The sequence below is a fragment of the Trichosurus vulpecula genome, chromosome 5 (assembly GCF_011100635.1).
Source record: "Trichosurus vulpecula isolate mTriVul1 chromosome 5, mTriVul1.pri, whole genome shotgun sequence".
In the NCBI taxonomy this organism is placed as follows: Eukaryota; Metazoa; Chordata; class Mammalia; order Diprotodontia; family Phalangeridae; genus Trichosurus; species Trichosurus vulpecula.
This window is the reverse complement of record NC_050577.1, coordinates 151,604,151-151,619,449: the sequence shown is the minus strand read 5'-3', so window position 1 is coordinate 151,619,449 and position 15,299 is coordinate 151,604,151. Positions and strand designations below refer to the sequence as shown.

At 38.0% G+C, this 15,299-nt stretch overlaps 1 protein-coding gene across 2 annotated transcripts in view; it reads left to right on the top strand.

Moving 5' to 3' along the window:
* Positions 1-14,448, top strand: part of LOC118852248 (gamma-secretase activating protein) — a 116,489-nt gene extending 102,041 nt beyond the window's left edge. For both annotated transcript variants that reach the window (XM_036761944.1, XM_036761943.1), the window contains 2 exons: positions 12,039-12,138; positions 13,613-14,448. In XM_036761944.1, the coding sequence (XP_036617839.1) occupies positions 12,039-12,138; positions 13,613-13,704 (192 nt within the window). In that variant the 3' untranslated portion in view covers positions 13,705-14,448. The remainder of the gene's footprint in view (positions 1-12,038; positions 12,139-13,612) is intronic.
* The last annotated feature ends 851 nt before the right edge of the window (positions 14,449-15,299 follow it).

Below are 15,299 nucleotides of genomic sequence, written 5' to 3'. Positions count from 1 at the left end.
GTAATTGACCATATCAACAACAAAACTAGCAGAAACCATATGATCATCTCAATAGATGCAGAAAAAGCCTTTGACAAAGTACAACACCCATTCCTATTAAAAACACTAGAAAGCATAGGAATAAGTGGAACCTTCCTCAAAATTATAAATAGCATCTACCTAAAACCATCAACAAGCATTATTTGTAATGGGGATAAGCTAGATGCATTTCCAATAAGATCAGGGGTGAAACAAGGATGTGCATTATCACCCCTACTATTCAATTTGGTACTAGAAACGTTAGCTGTAGCAATAAGAGAAGAAAAAGAAATTGAAGGAATTAGAATAGGCAAAGAAGAAACTAAATTATCACTTTTTGCAGATGATATGATGATTTATTTAGAGAACTCTAGAGAATCAAGTAAAAAACTACTTGAAATAATAAACAACTTTAGCAAAGTTGCAGGATATAAAATAAACCCACATAAATCCTCAGCATGCCTATACATTACTAACAAAGCCCAACAGCAACAGATAGAAAGAGAAATTCCATTCAAAGTTACTGTAGACATTTGGGAGTGTATCTGCCAAGACAAACCCAGGGCCTATATGAACATAATTATGAAACACTTTTCACGCGAATGAAGTCAGATCTAAATAAATGGAAAAATATCAGTTGCTCATAGGCCAAGCTAATATAATAAAAATGACAATTTTACCTAAATTAATCTATTCAGTGCCATACCAATTGAACTACCAAAAAATTATTTTACTGAGCTGGACAAAATAATAACAAAATTCATCTGGAAGAACAAGAAGTCTAGAATATCTAGGGTATTAATGAAAAGAAATGCTAGAGAAGGTGGCCTAGCCATACCAGATATTAAACTGTACTATAGAGCAGCAGTCATCAAAACTACCTGGTACTGGCTAAGAAACAGAGTTGTGGATCAGTGGAATAGGATAGGAACACAAGAAGGAGAAGTCAACAACTACAGCAATCCATTCTTTGATAAACCCAAAGAGGCCCGCTTCTGGGCTAATAATTCACTATTTCACAAAAACTGTTGGGAAAATTGGAAAATGGTAGGGCAGAAACTGGGCATAGACCAATATGTTACACCATATACCAAAATAAAGTCAAAATGGGTTCATGATTTAGGAGTAAAGGCTGATACTATAAGTAATTTGGGAGAGCAAGGAATAGTTTACTTATCAGATTTATGGAAAAGAAAAGAATTCATGACCCAACAAGAGATAGAGAGCATTACAAAATGCAAAATGTATAATTTTGATTATGTTAAATTGAAATGTTTTTGTACAAAAAAAGCAAATGCAACAAAAATTAGGAGGGAAGCAGAAAATTGGGAGAAAATCTTTACAACTAGTATCTCTGATAAAGGCCTCATTTCTAAAATATACAGGGAACTGAGACAAATATATAGGAATACAAGCCATTCCCCAATTGAGAAATGGTCAAAGGATATGAACAGACAGTTTTTAGAGGAAGAAATTAAAGATATCTATAGGCACATGAAAAAATGCTCTAAATCACTACTGATTAGAGAAATGCAAATCAAAACAACTCTTAGATACCACATCTCTCCTGTCAGATTGGCTAAAATAACAAAACAGGAAAATGATAAATGCTGGAGAGGATGTGGGAAAATTGGAACATTGTTACATTGCTGGTGGAGTTGTGAGATGATCCAGCCATTTTGGAGAGTAATTTGGAACTATGCCCAAAGGGCTATAAAAATGTTCATACCCTTTGACCCAGCAATACCACTTCTAGGGTTGTATCCCAAAGAAATCACACAAGCGGGAAAAGGACCCATTTGTACAAAAATATTTATAGCTACTCTTTTTGTGGTAGCTAAGAATTGGAAATCAAAGGGATGCCCATCAATTGGGGAATGACTGAACAAGGTGTGGTATATGAAGGTAATGGAATACTATTGTGCCATAAGAAATGGGGATGATACGGACTTCCTAACAACCTGGAAAAACCTACACGACATAATGCCAAGTGAGCAGAGCAGAGCCAGGAGAACATTATACACTGCCACAGATATATGGATTCTGTGAGGACCAACCCTGACAGACTTCACTCTTCTCAGCAACACAAGGTACAAAGACAACTCCGAAGGACTCATGATGGAGAATGCTATCTACATCCAGAGAAAGGACTATGAAGTATGAATTCAGATTGAGGCACACTTCATGCTAGCCTTTCCCCCCTCCCCTTTTTTTTCCTTTTCTTTCCTTTGTTTTTGTTTTTGGGTTGGTTTTTTTTTCTTTTTTGTTTTTTTGGGTTTTTTTGGTCCTGTTTCTTCTCTCGCATGATTCATTTCATTGATCACAGTTCTCCATAACTTGACTAGTGTGTAAATTAATTCAATGCGAAGTTATACATGGAAGCTATATGGGATTCCGTGCCATCTTGGGGAGGGAGGGGGGAGGGAGGGAAGAAAATCTGGAACTCAAAATTATGTAGAACCAAATGCTGTAAACTAAAAATTAATAAAAAAATAAAATATTTTTAAGGCTCGTTTGTCTATAAAGTATCACTTCTTGGGATTTGGTCTTCTAATCCTGCAGTGCAGGCAGCCCAGGTGGTGCACTGGATAGAATCCTGGGTCTGGAGTCAGGAAGACCTGAGTTCAAATCCAGTCTCAGAAACCAGCTGTGTAGCCCTGGGCAAGTCACTCTACTTCCATATGCCTTAGTTTCCTCAACTGAAAAGTGGGAATAATAATAGCACCTACCTCCAGTTGGTGTCAGAATCAAATGAGATAATGTTTGTTAAGTATTTTGAACGTAGTAGGCAATGAATAAATGCTTGTTCTCTCTCTCTCTCCCTTACTCATCTATAAAAAAGTACCATAAAAACAATTGCAATTTAAGTGCAAACATCTACTAAAGAGAATGAGGAGGAAGTACGGCAATTCTATTAAGAACTCAAAATCCTCCAAATTATATCAACATAGAGTTTAATACTTGTTGACTTTCTTGAAAGCTGAGCACAGGGGAGGAGGAGGATGAAAAATATATGGGGAAAATATGGCTCAGGAATAAGAAAGTAGCCAAAGGCTGGGAGGGAATAGATGCCTCATACTTAGATATCACAACTATTTAAATAAATAATTTTCTTTAGAAGGGAGTCAGGTAATGATGGACATCATGTACAACGAATAGCATCACAAAAATTTAAATTATTATATCTTAACAGACGATTTCCAAGGCTCGTTCTTTATTCATAGCACCAGTGTGGAAGGCATTGTAGTACAATGGATAGAGGGCTGGCTTCAGCTCCAGGAAGATGTGGGTCAAGTCTTACCTGATACATATTGGCTCTATAATCTTGGGTGTCACTTAACTTCTTGGTGACCCTGTGTATTAGCAAACACCCTAGCACTCCCAGGGTGACCTGCCAGCACAGGTTCTTTGATCTGCTTTTCTAAAGGAAAGACAGCTTCAAAGGGGTCAACAATTTTAGTTTAAGTAAACAATGTGGGGCATCTAGGTGGTGCAGTGAATAGAGCACTGGCCGTAGAGTCAGGAGGACCTGAGTTCAAATCCAGCCTCAGACACTTGACACACTTACTAGCTGTGTGACCTTGGGCAAGTCACTTAACCCCAGTTACCTTGCCTTTCCCCCCTCCTAAAAAATTAAAAAAAAGATTAAAACAACGTCACTCACTGGTTCAGGGAAAAGGTCAGCACCCTAAACATGGAGAAAATACAAGTAGAGAAATTAGCACAGAGATCCAATAGATAGGGCTCCAACTGTCTAAACAAAGTAATAGATACATAATCACCAGACCAGGGGAGCACTAACATCTGGTTGAGGCTACGGAGGGGTGGGGGAGGGGTTCCTTTACAAAGGCTACCCAGAGAGTCTAGTCTGGCCAAATTATCAAGACCTCAGGAGAACATTCTTCCCATGAATGAGCCCCAAAGCAAAATCTCATCTCAGAAAATATATATACACACACACACACACACACACACACACACACACACACACGTATATATACGCATATATACGTATATATATGTATAGATACACATATATACATATATATGTATATATATACACATATATACATATATACACACTCTTGGTTAATAGACTCAAAGCCAGAAGGCATCACAACCCTCATGACTCAGTGCCTAATTAGCTTAGTACCAAAAAGGTGTGAAAGCCTTCCTGTAAGCAAGCCTCCCCCTAAGCAAGCTTCTCTTAGTCAAGTTCCTCCCCCAATGGACTCTATGTGACTCAGGATGTAGCACAGCTATAAACTGGGCCAGTGCTCAAAGCAGCAAGACATCTGTAGTTGAAATACCCTGTGTACCTTTAGACCTGGGAACATGGACCCTGTTGCAAGGAAAAAAGGGAACACGTGGTCACATAGTCCTGTTAATGGACAGGGAAGATCTTCATATTCCCTTAACCCTACACCCTGAGAAACTGAAAATCTAAGTTGGCAGAGAAGGTACTGACCTACATTGGTAGAAGGAGCTTCCTCACCTTGGAGTTCCCTATACCAGTGAAATCACAGGTCTAGACCTTACCCCTTTCTTAATAGCTAGAGGTAGCTGGGTGGTACAGTATATGGAGTGCCAGGAATGCCCGAATTCAAATCTAGCCCCAGACACTTAATAGCTGAGTGACTCTGGGCAAGTCCCTTAACCTCAGCCTCAGTTTCTTCATCTGTAAAATGGTAATGGTAATAGCACCTGTCTCTCAGGGTTGCTGTGAGGCTCAAATGAGATAGCGATTGTAACGTGTTAGCAAATGCCTGGCACATAGGAAGTGCTATGTAAATGTTAGCTATTTATTTTTGTTGTTGTTATTAATTAATTAAATAAAAATGATAGCTCTCAATATGAGTCAGTTACAAATCTACAAATAGCCAGATCATCCACTTAAGAAAACAAAGGCCACATTCTATACCACATTTGAAAAGAAAATAAAAATGAAAATATATGGATGGCGTGCAGTTTAAAAAATTCCAACCTGATCTATTAAATGAGCTGCTATGGATTGGGGTAGGAAAAGGGTCCTGTGACTTCATTAATACAGAAGAGGAAATACAGAATACAGAAGAGAAAACTCCCTTTATCAGTGCAGGTCAGCACTTTATCTGCAACTTACCATCCTTGAGACTTGCTTAGAGCCGAGGTGTGACTCACTACAGATTTAAATGTAATTGGGAAATGTTTAATAAAATAAATTCAAATGTAATACAAGATAGCTAACATTTATTTGAGTTTGACACTAGCACTGAGAGGTAAAATGACTTTTTCAGGATCACAAAGCCTATATGTTTCAGATGTGAGATTTGAACCCAGGGCTTCTTGGCTTCAAGGCCACCTCTCTATCCACTATACTACATTTCCTCTTAAACAAGCTTTTAGTATAAAAAAATGGTAAATGAATTTTTTTAAAAGTCAGACTTCTAACACAGAGTATTTTTATATCCTATGGAAATATGACTGATACAAATCAGTTGTCACAAAAGAGACCAAAAGAACCTTGAAATGACTCCATTTAGCAAACAATCAATTTTCTTGCCAAGCAGAGATGTGGCAGTCAAGTGCAACAGCAGTCTCAAATATACATTATTTTTGTAAAATCATAAGATTATAAGCATAATTGTCTCAGGAAATAGCAAGACATAATGGAATGGAAAACAGGTTACAAAAAATATAGTCAAAGACTATAAACCAGATCCTGAGAATGTAGAAGAATGAATCTTGAGGGACACTAAAAAAGATGAAAAGTGGAATAAATCTGTCAAGATAGTTATAACAAATTATTTTCTTCATCAGTGACAGTGGAACTGCCATACACCCTCTGATGTACTTATGCACAAGTAAATAGAAAGAAAACCAAGATAGGAAAAACAGCTGGATTGGACTTGGCATACATACTGAGAAGGTCTGTGCTACAGGGGACAAGTTTTAGGACCATGAGGAATCAAGTTTCAGGGTAGAGGGAGGATACCAAAGATTTACAGAAAAAAAAGATCAGTGTTATTACTCAAAATACTCAAATGAATTTGTAGTCTCACTGATGTGACCCCATGATGTAGATCCATCAATGCCTTCCCACACTTCCCACACCTTTTGTCAACGTCTTTCCATAAGTTCACAACAGAAAGTACACCCATAGTTCTAAGTGACTGCCTCTCTTTTTCTTGACTTTATGAAAATACCAGTGGAGCACACAACTATCCATTGGTCATCCTTTGTTCCTATCTAGTAACTAGCACTTCTGTTATTTCGTTTATGTATTTCTTTGTTGACATCCATTACCCTGGTTCTTCATATTTCCTTTAGCATTATGTTTCATGGCCTACTCAAAACCACTACATAGGCCTCCTTTGCCTCTGAATGATATTCCTTTTAACTTTTTTGGAGACTGGAGTGTTCCATCACTCATAGTCACGGGATTTTTGTTGTTCAGTCATTTCAGTTGTGTCCAACTCTTCATGACCCCATTTGAGGATCTCTTGGCAAAGATACTAGACTAGTTTGCCATTTCTTTCTCCAGCTTATTTTAGAGATGAGGAAATTGAAACAAACACAGTTAAGTGACTTGCCCAGGGTCACATAGTTAGGAAGCTTCTGAGGCCAGATTTGAACTCAGGAAGCTGAGTCTTCCTGATTCCAGGGCCAGTACTCTGTCCGTTATGCTACCTAGCCACCCTGTCATAAAATAATTGCATTAAAAAGATGGCCTTTTCTTCATGGATACATCTGGAATCATTAAAAGAAACTTTGCAGTTTCCCAAAGACAATTTGGCTGGTTCTCTACCTCCCATTTAATTCTATGCCCAATTTATTGTCCATTTGCAAAGACTATTCAAGACAGACATCCTGATGTTTGAGCTTTCTAGGTTGTTCATGATCTAGACAACTGGTGTTTTTCCACCATTTGGTTTTCCTGAGAAGAGAGATAGGACAAATTATTCATGGTTATGAATCTCATTAATAGCCTCTGCAGTGTTTGGGGGTTTGATACAACGAGGCGGGAGCATCTTGGAAATCTCACTATCACTAGTGGATCCTTTATCAACTTGTACTTTGTGCTGGATTTCCTCCATGCAGTGGCAAACACCTTTGAAAAGTATATTTCTCCCTCTTTTATAAGCCTCACTTGATAATAACGATTGCAGTGGCATTGATGAAAGTTATCTCTCTTGCTGTGCTTTTCAGTTCATTTTGCATAATTTAGATGTACATATAGAAGAAACTTTATTGTAATATTAGAGTAGAAATGTGGTAACCCCAGCTTTTTTGATGATTAAATTTTTTTTAAATCTTTACAGATCTTTTCCAATTTACTTTTGTTTATCCTTGTTCCATTTTCATAGTTAAGGATGACTTTCTTGGTTGGGTCTCTTAGCAATATTTCTTTGAAGTAGTTTTACTCTTTATTGTTTCTCTGTGTTGCCAGCCAATCTTGCTTATAATCTTCTACCATTTTTACAAAAAAAGCTTATATTCTAAACTAGTGTTTTTCCTTGGCTGCCACATCTCTCTGTTTGGTAAGTCAAGTGTTTCCTGATATTTTTAGGCTCTTTTTATCTTTTCTTTGTGTCAGTTGATTAAATTATATATGTTAAATTTTTATATGAAATAATTGTAATTGGTGTTTATTTTCTTCTATCTATATCTTATTTTGTTATCAAGAGCTCATTTTAATAGGTAGATATATAGTTATAATTGTTTATCACATTTTCGCTAATATTTAAAAAATTCTTTTAGCTTTTCATGATTTTTGATTTTTAACAAACACACACAAAAAAAGCTAATTCAGAAATGACTCCTATATCAATAGTGAATCAAGCCAACAACTCAACAAGCATTTATTAATCCCTTAATATGTACCAGGCAGTGTAATAAACTCTGGGAATACAAATAAAAACAAAAATAAAGTTAGCCCTGGTCCTCAGGGAGCTTACATTCAAATGGAGGAAGATAATATATAAAAGGAAGCTGAAAGGCAGCATGGGGAGAGAACGAACCTGCTCTGGTGCATGGTTGGGAATGAAATCCAGAGAGGGGTGAAGGAGTGAATGTGACTGGCCTGGACACTTCCTGTAAATAGAAGGTCTGAGAGAAACTGACCAATCTGAAGAAAGGGCCACGAGGGTATAAGGATCTTCCAGGATGAAAAGGCTACTGGGGAATGGTGGAGAAAGAAGTTTTGATAGTGAGTAGCAGAGCCTAGAGGTGGGATTATGGAATGATTTCCTTTCTGCTAAACTAAAATAAATTCCATTTAAAAATGTTGTTCACTGCTCTCCATTTCTAGCACTTCCTCATTCTTTTGAAAAAAGAAAAAGGGTGATGAATAAATGTGAGACTTTTTTTGCAGTATATAGTTCTCTGGCTTTTTTCATTTCTTATTCCTAATCTGTATTTTCCAACATATTATTTGCTGTTCTTACCTATTCCATATTCACTTATTGCATTGAAATCACAGATTGTGAAAAAAAATTTTGAGTTACTTTGAAAGCTTTAAATGCAAGGGAATATAGTCTTTCTCTGCCTCTTCATCCATTGCAATAAATGTTGCAACAAGCACATTCTTTGCATCCTTTGCAATAAAGACAGGCTGCAATTTTTTTTTTGCAGGGGGGAAGACAGGGCAATTGAGGTTAAGTGACTTGCCCAAGGTCACACAGCTAGTAAGCGTGTCAAGTGTCTGAGGCTGGATTAGAACTCAGGTCCTCCTGACTCCAGGGCCGATGCTGTACTCACTGTGCCACCTAGCTGCCCCACAAGAAGGATTTAGAAAGTAAATAATGTTCTACAACAGACCACAGTCTCTCTTCAGTCACATTAAAAGGTATAGAACAAAGGTGTCAAACTCAGCTGGAACCAGATTAAAATATAACTAGGGTATGTTTAACAAAATAAATAAAAATACAATACAGTGGAGATAATGTTAATTTGTGGTTTTCCAAGTCAATCTGCAGGGATCTGTTTCTACTTGAGTTTGACATCACTGGTATAAGAAATATAAAATCCCACTGTGGTTATTATTTGTTGACCAGGAGATTGTTTAAAAAATGATTCAATATAAGCCAAATATAACCGTAAGGTGTCCTCCCATGCAATGTCTTCTGTGCATTTGTTAAAAATCATGTGAAATGAATGAAGCAACAACGGAGATAATCTCGTTCAGTGACTTTTTGATTAGAAATATGTTCTTCAGTTGTATCTGACTCTTTGTGACTCCCTTTAAGGTTTTCTTGGCAAAGATACTGGAGTGGTTTGCCATTTCCTTCTCTAGCTCATTTTACAGATGAGGACACTGAGGCAAACAGGGTTAAGTGATTTGCCCAGGGTCGCACAGCTGGTAAGTGTCTGAGGCCAGATTTGAACTCAGGAAAATGAGTCTTCCTGACTCTAGGCCTGGCACTCTATCCACTGAGCCACCTAGCTGCCCTTATAAACATGTGGTGAGGTATAAAACAGGGACATATTTTTTTCCAAAAGATCTTAGCCACTTTCATGTAGAGTCCATAGAGTCCAGAAGGAAAAAGTGGAAGGTCCTCCAGATGTTCCAGATTGTGTTGTGCTGACCGAATTAAGACTATGAACATTAAAGGGCCTTTTTAAAGAACCACACTCACTCCAGAGTTTGGCTTAACTACCCATGGAGGAAAAATGCCTCTTATCCAGATTGTAATATGCACTTGAAAGGACAGCCTGTAGAGCTAGTCTGTCAGTAATTAATATCTTGGATAAACACAGTAAAGTGGGTGGATAAAGTATTACAAATGTACAATGAGGTAGGCCTAGAAATGGATTGGATCCTTTGGCAAATTATGCAGTGCTTTTAATGATATCCTCAAGCTTCTCCGTGAACAAAGATCTATCCTTTTCTCTCAGCTTGGCTCCTGACTCTTTGGACTTTTCTAACCCATTCCAACTGCCTTCCCACACTGTGGCTGACCTCCTCCTCCCAAATGGTGAGTTCCTGCCTGGAACCTCTATTTGAACAGGGCAGCCACAACTCACTTCTTTCTTCTCTCTGCTCCTGGGTCTGTGGACTTTCCTGCTTTTCCCGTTGTTACCTCCCCTACTCCCTTTTCAGCTCCATTTTATGTGTTGTCTTTACCATTGGAATATAATTCCTTTTTATAATGTAGGGACTGATTTTTTTTCTTCTTGCTTACACAACAACTTCTGGCAGTGGGTTGGTTGGGCACAAAACCCCTAAGATCTGTAATTTTTCCCAGTTTCAGAAGAGAAGAAATTACTCAAGAAGGGTGAGAGGGTGGAGATTTTCATTTACAGGCATATTGTAGGAATTGTTTATGGAGGACTGCTGAGAAGAATAAGTAGAGAAGGGAATGGTGGGAGTAATTGCAATGGTGACCCTCCTAATGGGCATTACTTTGGCCCCCACTGCCTAAAGTCCCGGTATATTACTTAATGCCTCCCCAAAGGTCACTCAGGTAGCTCTAGGTGTTTGGAGTAATCTCTAATCTCTGCTATTGGGCCATGCCATTAGAATGTGTTCCTCATTTTAGGGGTCCTAGTACCCCAGTTCCATTTAGTCACTTAACAGATTAGCTTTCACAAAAAAAAATTTGCTTCAGAGTTACAGCAAGAACATACAAACATCCTTACTCCAACCCTGGGTGAATAATACCCTCTACACCACCTCATTCTCTGGAAAGAGGAATGGGATTGGTTTCACAATTTAATTCACTTTCTACATAGCATTGAGTTCAAGTCCAAATCCTTGATGGGCTTACTTCCTGATATCCTGGCTTCCCAGAGTTCTTGCAGTTGCAGAACTCTTTGCAACATCTGGCTCGGAATCCTGGGCTCCAAGGTTCCCTTGGTTTGAGATCCTAGATCCAGGACTCCACTACTTGCATCTAGAACTGAAAAGGATAAATGAAACAAGACCAAAACCCCAAGACCACTTTTCAGAGCCACAGGGCCTAAGTGGGGCAGGGAGGGGTGGGGTGTGCTGGGGAAGGTGACACCCTAGGCCCTTCTCCCAAGCTTATTGTATGGTGCCTCTGCTGTCCCTGGACACTGCTAGAAAAGAGAGAGCTTGTGTCTTAGTTAAGTAGATTTAAAGACTTAAATAGTTTCAGCTATGCAGAAAGAGGCTTCTGTCCCATGCACATGGTTAAGCTAATATAGAATGTCCACACTTGGACAAAGTCTGTCTCACAGGATCAGGTCCATAGAATCTTGCACATGGGTGCCTCCATTACAGGTGGTCTGGGCATTTGCACCAAACTTGTTATATTTGTATTTGTATTCCCACTGCTTAGCACAGTGTGTGGCACACAGAAATCACTTGATAAATGCATTCTCATTCTCATTCTCTCTCTCTCTCTTTCTCTCTCTCTCTCTCTGTCTGAAGCATGAATTATTTAGGTCTCTGAAAAATTTAAATTATAGATTATCCAAAGAGACAAGGGAGAGTTATGTAGTAGACATGAGTAGGTTGAGCCTATTGCTAACAAAGAATTTCACAGAAGTGCTGAATGTGAAACTATAAAAAGCGATGTCCCTTTCCACTCTGGATCCATGATTCTGTAACTCTAAATGTGCAACTAGAAAGGGAGGTGAGGGGGACTAACACATAGCCCACGTCTTCCTTTGGTATTGATGCAATGTTAAAATTTGACGAACCCCAACCAAGCACTTTTGGTGGACTCCCTATGAAAGACAATATGGCAGGACGTGGATGAGGCATGCATGAATGGGGTTCTGATCTGTGCCACTGGAGGAAGTAGCCATACTGATGACTTTTTAAAGTTAAAAGTAAGTTTTACCTAGATCAGAGCTGCCAATTAAGATATTTACAGAATCCTTGGAGTTCGAAGGGCCCGCAAAGACCATCTCCTCCGGCGATTGCTTATAAACCTCTAGAATTGAGAAACACTTTGTACCTCCTGAGGCAACTGATCCCACTTTTGTGTAATTCTAATTGGTTGTAACTACTTGACTTAAAGTGGTGGTTAACCTTTAGAATTAACTAATCCTATGAATGATTTCTTTTTTAGTCCCGAAATTCTACGATTGACAAGTCATCATTCCTTGTTGAATTCCTGCCTCTAAATTATTTGGTTCAAGTACTGACAGAGGTGGAGACTACTCGTCAAGGTACTCTTCCTTCTCTATTCAATTCTACTTATTTCTGTCTATTTACTGTCTGGTTAGAAAAGTGTCATCACTTCTGCTTTGTCCAAGAGCTGAAATCAAAGTTCTGCTCTCTATTTAGACATACAAATCAGGGAATATTAGACTCTGAAGAGACCTGAGACGTCATCTAGTCAAATGTGTTTATTTTACAGAAGGAAAAACTAAAGCTCATAGGATTTCAGTGACCAGGTGGTACAGATTTGCTCCCTTAGTGACCTTAGGCAATTCATTTAATCTCTTTGGGCCACAGTTTCCTTATCTGTAAAATTAGGGAGTTGGACTAGATGGCCTTTGAGAGCCCTTTCAAATTTGTGATCCTAAGTCAGAGGCAGAGCCAAGACTGGATCTTGAGTTTCCTGGCTATTTCATGCTCTTTCCCACACAAAGTCTTTGGATGAAGCCTTAACTTTCTTACTACCTCAGTTTCCCCATCTTTAAAATACCTAGACTGGAAGTTATAAGTGAAGTGTTATTTTATTCTGTGTACATAACCTTTACTAAATAGAGACACTCTTTGTAAAAAAATAAATGGTGGCCTCTACCCCAGTGAGAAAGCTTTAGTGTGTTACAAGTTCATTCTGGGGTTTCAAGTTTCCATATGCTACTGTCATTGAACCCTTCAAATTCCTGTGAGGAGCACTTGATCTCCCTGGGGATCTTCTCCTAACTTGCTATTGAGGTGACCATTTTAGGAAAGATGTAGAAAACATAACTAAATGATAATTTTATTTAACATTTGATTCTGTGTAGCTTTCCTTTTTCAAAATACTTCATGATTACAGTGGTGCCTTAATTAAGAAATTTATGAGTCACAAATAACAAAAACAAGACTAAAAAAGATAATAGGTTTAGAGCTAGAAGGACATTAGGTGCCTGAAATAAATCGAGGCTCGGATAGATGACATCATTTGCCCAGCATCTCAGAGTAAGTAATTGGTAGAGCTTAGGATTTTGGGTGCTATGTTAAAAGAAAATAGTTTGAATTCCATTTGACTGTTAATGGCAAATCCTCTTTCCCTAGTGTTGAGACTTAGAAAATTTTTAATTATTTAAAATATGATGACTCTCACAGTAATGAACCTAAAGTTCTTTCGAAAATCTTGGCCTCAAAAAGCAGAACTTGGGCCAGTTGGTGGAAGGTGTGGAGAGAGAAGTAGGCTTTGGTTCAGTTTTAGGAAAATAATTCCAAACAATTAGAACAATCCACCGGCAGTAGTTTGTTTCACTAGGTAATGAGTTCCCCATCTCTTGAGTTCTTCAGGTAGAGGCTGGTACCCATGCTTGGGGATATCTTAGGGGGACTTACTGCTTCCTGCCTGGGTTGGCCTTGATGACCTCAGAGCATGCTCTATAATCTACACTAAATGTAAGAGTTGGAAGGCCACACGCCTAAATGCCAGAGGCTCACAGTTATCTCCTCCTCTATTTTCTCTAGCTCTGAATCCCTTTGAAGGATGTGACAGTGTGGACACAAAATTTGTAGAGGAAACAGCATTGAAACAAACCATGATACTCTTGAACTTATAAAAGAGCTGGGACAACAAATGACTTCCAGGAACTTGCCATCACGATTTCCCATTTTATTAAAAGAAAACATTTACTGTGGAGCTTTGAGTTATTTTTTAGAACTATTTGTATTGAGGAAAAAATCCCAGATGCCCTGTAGTCATCTAGGTGGTACAGAGCTCAGGGCCCATCACTAAGAGTAAATAAATAGTGACTTCCATTTGGGGAAAGGCGAGCTCTTTCTAAGAGGTTGAACATTTCAAGAGGTGCTTGTAAATATTGCCCTAAATTGCTTTAGTTCTTCCCCATCTGAACAGAAGACAAAAGGCATATGTATCGAAAATCAGGACAAGATTTGGGAACAGGTGAATGACCTTCTAGATACTGTTCAGAGAAGTTTCTCCACTTCCTGTACTGTCTATTTTCTGAAGAAAAAATGGAGGCTTGAGAATAATTATGTGGCGACTAGATCCAAAATGCCTGGGGGTTTAAAAAATTTTGATGTGGGATAAAACATATTGAAAATAGGGAGAACAGGATAAGAAAAACAAATATGATTAAAAAGGGGAAAAGTTATACGTTCAACATAAAACCCAGTTTTGAGTTTAGGAACCTTTTTTTTAATTGATTGTATTTAATTAAAGCTGCCTTTCTTTCCAATGTAGAATAATTTGTAATGTTTGTATATTGTGCACTTGGAGTTTGTAATTGAAATGATTACAGGGAGCTTTAATTTTATGCTGTTGACTTTTTTGTAGCTTTTATCAAATGTCTATTTAGACAAATCTTGATATTAAAATTCCATTGAAATGTTTGTCTAAAAGATCCTGGGTGTTTTGTTTGTTTTAAATCATAGCTCCTCTGAAAAAGCCAGAATGTATGGCTATCCGAATTATGTCCTCTCTTGGCCTTCAACAGACTATATGATCTTAGTTGTCCTCCAGGCAGATCCATCATTATCAGCTCTAGAAATCCCATTTTAGTTCTGTGTATTGATTTGTGGGCATTACCCAAGGATCTTCCCTAGGGTTTTGCTGTTCTTTACATACTTTCCCATAGAGCAAAGGTTTTTAACATTTTTTTTTACATTGGACCCCTTTGACAGGGGTCATGAAGCCTATTAATGCCTTCTCAGAATAATATTTTAAATGCACAAATGAAAATATCTTGGATTGTAAGAGGAAATCAATTACGTCAAAATGCAATTGTCAAAATATATTATTAAAAATACAACCACCACCATGTTTACAGACCCCACAGTAAGAACCCTGCCTTAGGAAATCATACACTCTCTTGGCTTCAGTGATTATCTCTATTCAGATGAATCCCAAATCTATTATATTTGCAGCTCTGACTGCTTTTCTTCTTTTCATTTTTGAATATTTAATTTTTCCTAATTACATGTAAAACACTTTTAATATTATTTTTTAAATTTTGAGTTCCAAATTCTCTCCCTCCCTTCTGTTCCCCCTCCCTGAGAGAGAATGCAATTTGATATAGGTTATACATGTGCAATCATGCAAGATATATTTCCATATTGTTCATATTGTGAAAGAAAAAGATAATAGTATGCTTTGATCTGCATTCAGACTCTCAGTTCTATCTCTGGAAGCGGA